General features: G+C 46.0%; 1 protein-coding gene across 2 annotated transcripts in view; it reads right to left on the reverse strand.

The window, feature by feature from the left end:
• MAPK1 (mitogen-activated protein kinase 1) overlaps positions 1 to 2,336 on the reverse strand; it is a 100,124-nt gene extending 97,788 nt beyond the window's left edge. The window contains exon 1 of one of the 2 annotated variants that reach the window (XM_069497594.1): positions 2,010 to 2,336. In XM_069497594.1, coding sequence (XP_069353695.1) covers positions 2,010 to 2,128 — 119 coding nt within the window. In that variant the 5' untranslated portion in view covers positions 2,129 to 2,336. The remainder of the gene's footprint in view (positions 1 to 2,009) is intronic. The other variant, XM_069497595.1, reaches the window with a different exon arrangement.
• Positions 2,337 to 11,120: the final 8,784 nt, after the last annotated feature.

Below are 11,120 nucleotides of genomic sequence, written 5' to 3' on the forward strand. Positions count from 1 at the left end.
AGTAGAATATATCACCAATCTGATAAAAGTCTATAATCTGGGCCCAGGATTCAAATTCCAATTATATTTCTATTTTACTTAGGGAAGGAAAATTACAGCACGAAGACCTAGCATTTCAACTAGAGACTCAGAACATTAAATAAGTCTACAGCAGTGATGGAAACAGTTCCCAGATCTAAATCATCTTCGGACTAGTAAAAATCTTATCAGACAGGGGAAAACCTTATCATGTAGGGGAAAATCTTTTCAACTGACATATTCTAAACCTAAAGATTTTTTCCAGTCCATATTTTAGATAAGCTAATTTTTTTTAAAAGAGCCAAAGGATGTGAAGGGCAATTCTAAGCCTCTCATAACGAGACCCGTTTCTGGGCACACTTACCAGTAGGTGCAACGGCAATAAGATGTATCACAGAGAAGTGATGCTGTGGGCAATACTTTCTCCCCATTACTTTTTAGGGCCTTATTTCTTTGAGGCCTGACCCAATTTAATTTCTCTTTGGTGAGTTCACACTAATTTTCACAGTTGTATTCTGTGAAGCATTTTGTTCCTCAAGAAAAATGAAATACTCAAGATTTCATTAAAATCTTTTTATAAAGAATTTTAACTAGCCTTTCTACCTAGCTAAGATACTTGGTAAAACATGCCTTCAGTGGTATTTCTAAAATTATGACCATTCAAATTCGAATACATTTCTGAAACAGACATAGTTATAAGAGTAAAAGACACTAAAATTCTGAAATTATTCATAACGCTAAGGAAAGCAGGGTGTCATGAAAACAGCTGCACCAATTTGAAGCAGGATCTCAGTCTACAATCTTCGGTCTGACTCTCTGGTTCTATGACCTTAGGAATTTGCTTCACCTTGAAATACTTTCTCACCTGAAAAAGGGGATAGCCCTATCTTTTCCTCCCTCAATGTGGCTGTTCAAATAAAGTGAAGCAATGTACATAGCACAGTACCTGCCACGAAGCTCTCAATAAATTAATTTACTTGACTCAACACAAAAGACACTTACAACAAGATTCAAATTTAAGGGTACCTACTTCCACAAGTCTTCATCAGCACAAAACACTTCATCTAGATCATTCTAATAAAAACAATACCATCACCATCATTCCACGAATTTTTCTGAGGGACCTAGATCAAGATGAGGGAGCCTGCATGTGATTCTGCAAGAATTCCACTAAGGTTGCGTATATACTGACCACTAAAACATTAACAGGAAAAGTCCACAGTAATTGGGCTAAAATGTCTGGATGCATGTACGCTGGTGAGAGAGCTCACTCAGGGTAAAGGGGAAAAAAAAAAGTCAAATTAGGCCCAACTCCAAACCGATCTTCAACAAATCAAGAGAGTGATACTGGCTTATCCTTCCTGAAATACCAACAGTACGATATAAAAATCCATTTAAAAATAAAAACTTCAAGAGTGAAATATTCTACAACCGACGCTGGTGTCACTAATGCTTTTTAGAAAGCCTGCGCAGGAGAGCACCATTAGCACCACTGAAGATATTTAATGAAAGCCGTTTGCGGTAAACAGAGGCGAGGAGAGAAAAATAATAATTATTTCGGTGTTCTGCACGCACCCCGAAGGGAACTGCTTTCAAGACCACGGCCGCCAAGCCTCTGATGGAATTCCGGGTTTTACAATCGGATGTCAAAAAGCAGCCCATGATGCCAGCAAACTGGTGGGTGGGGACGCTTCTGCTCCCTTCTCGGGGGTCAGGCTTTAAAGTCCGCGCTGCGCCCGGGTCCGGGGGTCACCGCGTCCCGGCCTCCGCCCTCCGTGCCCCTCCCCGTGGAGAGCGAGGGCCGGCCCGGGAAGCGCGGCGTGCGACACCTGAACCTCGACCGGCCCGGGGCCCCGCCCGAGCCCACGGCTCGCGGACCGCGGCCAAGCCCGGGTTCGGGGTCGCGGCCGCGCGGGAGGCCGAGGCACGGGCGAGGCCGCGGCCGCGGCCGCTGCGGTCCCGGGCGGTGGGGGCCGGGCGCGGACACTCACCACACCATGCCGTAGGCGCCCTCGCCGATGTACGAGAGGTTGGTGTAGCGCGGCCCCACGTCGAACACCTGCCCGCGGACCATCTCCGGGCCCGCGCCCGCCGCCGCCGCCGCCGCCATGTTGGCTGCCGGGCCGCCGCCGCCTCCTCCGCCGCGCTGGGCTGGACGCTCCGCGGCCGCCGCGCAACTCCTGCCGCGCCTCCCGCAGGGATCGCGCCGCCGCCGGTGCAGCCGACGGCGCTGACCGGGAGGGAGGAAGGAAGGCGCCGTGCAGGAGAGGTGGAGAGCCCACGGCCACTGGGACCGACTGCCTGCCTGCCTGCCTGACGGACGGGCGGGCCGGCGGGCGGGCGGAGGGCGGGGCGCGCGCCGAGGAGGGCGCCAGGGCGGGGCCAAGCAGCGTGCGTGCGGATTGGCTCCCACCGCCTTGGGGCGGGGCCGCGCGGGCCAGCGGAAGCGCCGAACGCAGGGCGGAGCTCTGCGGGCTGGGGTGGAGCCGGCGGGCGCGGTCACGTGCGCGGGCGTGGGAGTCCGCGAGGGAGACCGAGAAGTCTGCACAAAACTGTTGACCTGAGCTGAGAGACGGCGAGGGCCGGGACGAGCTCCGGAGCCGGGTCCGAACCGAACCAGCGAGCGACCCCCACTGGGCGTGAGGCCTGACGACGCGGCACACACCGGTGGCCGGCCCGAGACAGGCCTTTGTGAAACCGTGGCCCACACGTTGATACACGTAGGGGCCTCGAGACCAGGACAGAACCCGGACCGAGCCCGACAAAGACCTTTGCATACTGAGAAAGTGTCACACATTCATGTAGAGACCAAAACGAAAGACTGAGAGGAGCCGCTAATCAGGTTACTTCAACAAATATTTGTTGAGCACCCATCATGTCCCTGGGGAGCCACCCTCGTAGAAGATGACTTCTAGAGAGAAGATATAATACAAATAGATGTAATACCCAAGCTGCGATAAGAACTGTGAAGAAATAGAAAACAGAGTAAGAGACTAGGAGTAGTGGCTTGAAACACCTGAGAAAGGCATTGGCACTCAGACTGAGACCCAGATTGGTATAGATGAGCAGAAATTTAGACATAGAACATCATGAAATATAAATGCAAATCTGGAATCACTAAAACCAAAACAAAAAGATTTAGAGAAAAAGAGACGGACACACTGAGGCTCAGGAACAGTCACAGACATCAGAGGTTGAAAAATAAAAATTGGAATCCTGAAGCAGGTGAATACCAAGAAGAGCTAAGACGTTGAGACAGAAGATGATCCAGCCACTTGCCTCCGAACTGTTCAAGGGGGAAGGGAGAGTGACAGATCCATTGTCCAACACTTCTATCTTTAAGGCCATTAGCTCTGGACTTCCAGACATCAATAAAGATCAACTAATCAATCTCAAAGGAGAATAGACAAGTTTCTAAAACAAACAAACCAACTGTGGGGAAAAAAGTATGTGGCACATAGGAAAAGAAATAAAGTGGTAGAGCCAAAAATGACTCCTTCATTGAAAGGAGTTTCTTCACCACAACAGAACCCAATTTTAGAAAACACCTAATTCTTATTCATTACTGAAAGAGGACAATCCATCTTTTTTTTTTTTTTTAAAAAGGCCAAGATAAATGGAGGGTACCGTGATATTAAAACCACATAACCAAAGTAAAAGCAAGAGTTGAAGTGGTAAAAAACAGACTTGATGCAGAAGAACAAACTGGTAATATATTATAGAAGATAAAGTTGAGAAAAATTTCGAGAATACAGAATAAAGTGATGGAATCCTTTAAGAGAGAAGAGAGTGGGGATGGAGAGCATCATGGGGATTCAAATCATGGGATTCCCCAGAGGAAGACGGGCGACAATAAAAATTATAATGGGAGGCTGGGGTTGTGGCTCACACCTGTAATCCCAGCACTTCAGGAGGCCAAGGTGGGAGGATCGCTTGAGGCCAGGAGTTCAAGACCAGCCTGGGCAACATAATGACACCTTGTCTCTACAAAAACAAACAAACAAACAAAAACCACAATTATAATGGGAGAAAACTTTTCTTACGTGGGAAAAGATCTGAGGTGGAGGTGGGAAATTGAGTGGCTTCACTAGAATCCAGAAAATAAGCAGAAACCAACTTCAGGACATAATCCAGAAAAATTGTTAAATTTCAGGGATAAAGAACAAACACTAATACTTTCCAATCAAGAAAAAAAGTTTGGCCGGGCGCGGTGGCTCACGCCTGTAATCCTAGCACTCTGGGAGGCCGAGGCGGGTGGATTGCTCAAGGTCAGGAGTTCGAGACCAGCCTGAGCGAGACCCCGTCTCTACTAAAAATGGAAAGACATTATATGGACAACTAAAAATCTATATAGAAAAAATTAGCCGGGCATAGTGGCGCATGCCTGTAGTCCCAGCTACTCGGGAGGCTGAGGCAGTAGGATCGCTTAAGCCGAGGAGTCTGAGGTTGCTGTGAGCTAAGCTGACGCCACGGCACTCACTCTAGCCTGGGCAACAAAGTGAGACTCTGTCTCAACAACAAAAAAAAAAAAAAAAAAAAAGAAAAAGAAAAAAAGTTTATTTATAAAAAAGCCAAAAACTGGCATTCTTTGAGATTCCTCCTCAAAATGGAGCAAGATTGACAGCACTCTGAAGGGGTAGGGCTAGGGTTGTCACCTTATAACCTCCCTAGGTGATTTCATTCGCTCAATGACTTACTCCTCCCAGGTCTTTTTTGTTTTTCTTTTGTTTTGTTTTTGAGTCAGGGTCTCGCTATGTTTCCCAGACTGGACTCAAACTCCTGGGCTCAAGCGATCCTCCCACTTCAGCCTCCTGAGTTGCTGGGACTACAGGCACATGCCACCACACCCACCTTCTTCCCAGATCTTTATCCGTCAGAAGATCTCTCCTTAGCTCCTGGTCAGCATGTCCACTGCACACTGGACAGCTCCACGTAGACATCCCATATCCAAACCACCAGTGGTTAACTGCATGAGTTAACTGTTCTGAGACTTTTTAAGTCTTAGCCGATCTACTTACCACCTGTGTGACCTTGACCTCATTTTCCTCAGACTTAAAATGGGGATCACTATAATATGCGCCTCATAAGTTTGTTGGACAGAGTAAATAAAACAACATATATGAAGAGCCTGGCACATAGTATGTTACTTACCCAATAAATGTTATCAGTTGTTATTATCTACCCCACCCAAACCTGTTCTTCATCATATATACCTATGGATAGCAACACTTTCATCCAGACACTCAAGCTGGAAATTTGGCTATGATCTTTAACAATGCATTTTATTAATACCTCAATCCCTACCCCCAACCCCATCCAACCAATCGCAAACTCCTGTAAATTCTATTTCGTTAGTATTTCAGAAATCTGGCTGGGTGCAGTGACTCATGCCTGTAATCCTAGCACTTGGGGAGGCCCAGGCAGGAGGATTGCTTGAGGCCAGGAGTTGGAGACCAGCCTGAACAAGAGCAAGACCCCGTCTCTACAAAAAAATAGAAAATTAGCTGGGCGTGGTGTGGCACGCCTGTAGTCCCAGCTACTTGGGTGGCTGAGGCAGGAGGATCATGTGAGCCCAGGAGTTTGAGGTTGCAATGAGCTATGATGACTCTACTGCACTCTAGCCCAGGCAACAGAGAGAGACCCTGTCTCAAAAAAAAAAAAAAAAAAAAAAATCAGAAATCTTTGCTACTTAAAGTGTGGTCTCCAGACCGCAGCATCAGCATCATCTGGGAGTTTGTTAGAAATGCAGCATCAGGCCCACCCAGACCTGAATCAGGATCTGCATTTTAACAAGACCCCCAGGTGATTTGCATGCATGTTAAACTTTGAGAAGCACTGTTTTAAACATAACCAGTTCATCCCACCTGCCACTCTGCTGGTTACAGCCGCTGCATCAACTGTCTAAGCAAGGCTGCCACTGCAGCCTTAGTTAACCCTTCTGCTTTCGGAGTGCCCATCTGCAGCTGTTTCTCCTTATACCCAGATCAATCTTTCCATCACAGATCTGACAGTGTCCCTTCCCATCTGAAATTAGTGGTTCCCCATTACACTCAGAGTGAGGTCTTTGCTAACCATGTCTTCACGCTCATCTCTTGCTCTCCCCTCCTTGCCTTCCGTGCACCAGCCAGGTGAAATTACTCTCGGTTCTCTCTTGTCTTTTGGTCTGTGCGTGTATCAGCCTCTCTCCCTGTAGCATATTCTCTCTCCACTATTCCAGCATTTGTGGACATTTTTAAACTACCACACTCTCGTGGCATAATGCATCTGACCACTGATTTTCTCCAGAGAACTCCTCTTGCCTGGTTCCATGGGCAGTAAGCAACCTTATGATTAGAGTTTGTGGCTTCACTTGTGGTTTCCTGACAGGGAAAGTGCCCTGGCCAGAGGACAGCCTATTTGGGTCCTGTGGCAATTACTGTTAGTTCTAACATGGGGTTTAGTCTCATCAGTCTCTGCTGAGTCAGATTAGCATGAGCCAGGCCCAGAGGGAACAATCATCAGCTACGCCGACAACAGCAAGTTTCTGGAAGCACAGAGCAGAGAGGCAGGCTCGGGAACACTGTAAGACCATACCAAGCTACCATCTGAGCGTGAGGCTGGCTACCTGGATGCCTTCCTCATTGTCTCTCTACAGTGGTAACAATTCACAATCTGTAGAATCTTAGAAAACAACGGACATCTGTTGTTTTTTCCTGCGTAGCATCAACTCCTCCTTCTGGTAGCAGCAACCCAATTTTTCTTTAGTGAACTGTCCCTTCTGCATTTTCATGTGATCGAAGAGCTGGCCCCACCCCCAAGTTCCAAGAGTAAGCATGTGACCCAAGGCTCCCTAATCAGCATTACAGAGGTTGGCTCAAAGGGTGGCCCTGTGCCCTGAACCAGGCCAGTGACACTCGGCTCAGACTTTTGCAGAAGCTACGTGAAAGGGGTGTTTCCTTTTCGCTTGCTTGCTAGGGCAGTAAATGTGAGTCGGGGGCCAAACACTCCGGGATGTGAGAAATGCCCTCTGTGAGTGAGTGGAGGTGACACACGGAAAGCCGTGATGGAGAGAGTTTCCTGATGCCGTAGTTTGAAGCTGCATTCAGCTGAGCCTGGACTTTAGGTTTCAGCCACTTGAAACCATAAGAGTTCTGACTAATGCACTACCCAATTAACTCCCTTTTCTGCCAAAATTGCTCAGAATTGTACAATAAATCACTGAGACATGAATCAGAAACTCATGAATGATGAAATGAGAGAAAAGAACTGGCAATGAGCCTTGAAACTAGCTAAAGATAGAGAGATAACTGAATAAAAACACCACTCAGTAGAGACTGTTTGATACCGATAAGTTGAAATAATTGTTGCTATGGTAACAAACAAAATGCAAAAGAAAAAAATTCAGAAAGAGGATCTTTAGAAATAGGGTTTTTAACCTGAGATTATGCAGTGAAAACCAGGGAGGAAGAAAGAGGGTAGAAAAAACAAGACACTTCTTTGTTTTACATAAAATGAGGATAAAAGCTACTTTTAAAATTGGTATAATTTCATATAATTTTTCAGTATAAAAAGCTTTGTGTATACCTTATAAATTATTACAGGAGATGAAGGAAAAAATGTACTTAATATAGCAAAAATCAAGAATCTTGTACCAGGAAATATACTAGACACTTGCCTCACATATGTAAATGGAAAAAAAAAGTCAAGGAATCATAAAAAACAATATCTAAATGCCAGAAAATTAGACAAGCAAAGGTTAGACTAAGTGTAACAAATAAGCCGAATATAAATAAATAAGAAAAATGTAGATAGATAAAATTACTATATAAAATATGAAAATCTCAGATGAGATCAAAGGGCAAACACTGAATATATACTGTTTCTTAAAAAGGTGTGTGTGTGTGTCTGTGTGTGTCTGTGTGTGTAGTGTAAAAGGCATCATGATACCAAATAACATAGCAACACAAAACAGGAAGCAGAGCCAGGCATGGTGGCACACATTTGTAGTCTCAGCTAGTCAGGAAGCTGAGGCAGGAGGATCACTTGAGACTAGAAGTTCGAGGCTATAGTGCACTATGATCGTTGATTGTGCTTGTGAATAGCCAATGCACTGCAGCCTGGGCAACATAGCAAGACCCTGTCTGGGGGGGGCGGGGAAAGGAAGCCAAAAATTTTTAGAAATAACAACTAGTAGAAACACAGTTATACCACCATCAGACTATGACATATAAATAAAAATAAAATGCAGTTAAACAACAGAATTAATAAGGATAATAACATATGCTATATTCTGTACCTACATAAAATAGATTCCCACCATTCCCAATATCTCTAGAACATTCACAAAAATTTACCCTTCACTGGACTACAAAAAGTTTTACTAAATCCAAATAAACCAAAAAGTGATCAAGGTCAAATCCTCTGATCATAGCACAATTTAATAAAAGAAAATCACATATACAAATTTTTTTTTTTTTTTTTGAGTGAGAGTCCTGCTCTGTCACCCTGGCTAGAGTGCCGTGGTGTCGGCCTAGCTCACAGTAACCTCAAACTCCTGGGCTCAAGTGATCCTCCTGCCTCAGCCTCCCAAGTAGTTGGAAGTACAGGCATGCGCCACCATACCAGGCTAATTTTTCTATATATATATATTTTTTAGCTGTCCATATAATTTCTTTCTATTTTTAGTAGAGACGGGGTCTCGCTCTTGCTCAGGCTGGTCTCGAACTCCTGAACTCAAACGATCTGCCCGCCTCGGCCTCCCTGAGTGCTAGTATTATAGGCGTGAGCCACCGCGCCCGGCCACATATACAAATTTTAAAATTAACAAACATCCAACCAAGAATTAATACTTTGTTAGAACATTGACAAACATTCTACTACATAATGTTTCAGTCAGAAAGGAAATATGAACACAGTAACACATTCCGCAGAATCATGGACATAATCTGACGACCACTACAGACTTGGAGAACGAGTCCTTTGATGTGAGGCTGAAGGCTGGGCTGGCCCCTGGCACCATTGTTATATAACAGTGCTCTGGCCCAAACAGAGCAGCTGCTTTTTAATCTCCTTTTCTGGGTTCCTCTTATCTATCTGTTCTTTAAATTCTAGAGCCCTGTCCTTCGCAGCCAGAAGCTTTTAGCTGTAAGTGCAGAAAGCCCCAAATGGAACAGGGCCAGGAGCAGGGTGAGTGAGGCCCCTGGGGGGCGACGCTGAAGGAGGCCCTGGCTCTCAGGGTCCTGCCAGTGCAGCGTCAGCGTCTGAGAGTGAGCACCTCCCTAAACAATCTGTCCTAGGTGCTGGACTGCCTCACCCTGGTTCTGGCCCTGCCAGACCAAATTGTGCATTCCTTCTCATCCGACACAGGTACGGCTCTGGCTCGTCTCCTCGGCTCTTTTCGAGGCTCTGCCTTCCTCTGTGTGTTGGCACCCTCCTCGGGCAAGTAGGGAGAGAGATGGCTGCGGCCGTTCCAGGCAACACAGGGGATACCACACTGTTCAGAGGCAGAAAGGGACTATCTCTTTGAGGGTCTCCTTCTTAGGCCTAAGAAGCCACCCAGCAGTCTTCCCCTCATGCCTCGTTGGCAGACTGGGTCACATGCTGACCCCACCTACTCAGCACCAAGAAGAATAATCACTGTGAGTGTCTTAGGACAATCAGGATTTACCCTTAGAACCTAGGGTGGGTAACTCTCCCCTGACCTCATGGGGGACGGTGGGCACCACAGCCAAATCAGGGCTCCAGTAGTCAGGAAGAAAGAGAGCATGGAGGGACAGCCAGCGCCAGTGTTCTACTCTTCTCACCTGACACACTCCTCCCAGGGGGGCTCCTCACCTTCACCACCCAGGTGCCCAGCTGCCCCTCCAGAGTGCAGCCTCTCACCACAGATCTGCACCTGTACTCCTCAGCTGCCCACTCCCTGTTTCCTGTCTTAGCCAAGAGCCCCTCCATCCTCCAGTTCCCCAAGCCAGAAAGCAAGCATCTTCCTCATCATTGTTCCTTACCGACCCCACATACAATTCATGCCCAAATCTTCCTTACTGGACTGCCTAAATATGGGCTTTTTAAAAAAATAAATACTTTAGCTTTTAGAACATGGTATGGTCTGAATGTTTGTGTTCCTCCAAAATTCATACGTTGAAATCCTAACCCCAAGGCGACGGTATTAGACAGCAGGGCCATTGGAAGGTGATTAGGTCATGTGGGTGGTGCCCCCATGAATGGGATTAGTTCCCTTATAAAAGAGGCCCCCTTCTGCCACGAGAGGTTCTGGCAAAAAGAAGGCCACCTGTGAACCAGGAAGGGGCTGTCTCCAGACACTGAATCTGCTGGTGCTTTGATCTTAGACTTTCCAGCCTCTAGCCCTGTGAAAAACAAATGTCTGTTGTTTATAAGCCACCCAGTTTATGGTATTTTGTTACAGCAGTCTGCATGGACTAAGAACAGTTTTAGATTTCCAGAAAAAATGTGAAGATAGTGCAGAGAGTTCCCAATATTCCATGCCAAATTTCCCCTATTGTTAACTTCTTACATTAGTGTGGTACATTTGTTGCAATTAATGAAGTAGTATTAATACATTAATATTAACTGAAGTCCATACTTTATTCAGATTTCCTTGGTTTTTATCAAAGGTCCTTTTTCTGTTCCAGGATCTCGTCCAAAAGACTGCATTACATTTAGTCATTGTGTCTCCCTAAGCTCCTCTTGGTTGTGACAGTTTCTCAGACTTGCCTTGTTTTCAATGACATTGACAGTGTTGAAAGTATTGGCCAAGTATTTTATAGGCTGTCCCTCGATTGAAATTTGTTTGATGTTTTTCTCATAATAACTCTGGTTTTATGGGTTTAGGGGAGGAAGACCCCAAAGTTAAAGTACCATTTTCATCCCGTCAAGGTTACATACTAGTACCATGACATGTCACTGTTAGTGTTGACCTTGATCACCTGGCTGAGTTAGTGTTTGTCAGATTTCTCCCCTGTAAAGGTACTCTTTTTTCCTCCCTTTCCATGCTGTATTCTTTGGAAGGAAGTCGCCATGCATGACTCATACTTAAGGAATGGAGAGTTGGGCTCCACCTCCTTGAGGGTGGTGTATCTACATAAATTATCTAGGATTTTTTTGGA

This window comes from Eulemur rufifrons, chromosome 21, assembly GCF_041146395.1.
Source record: "Eulemur rufifrons isolate Redbay chromosome 21, OSU_ERuf_1, whole genome shotgun sequence".
Lineage (NCBI taxonomy): Eukaryota > Metazoa > Chordata > Mammalia > Primates > Lemuridae > Eulemur > Eulemur rufifrons.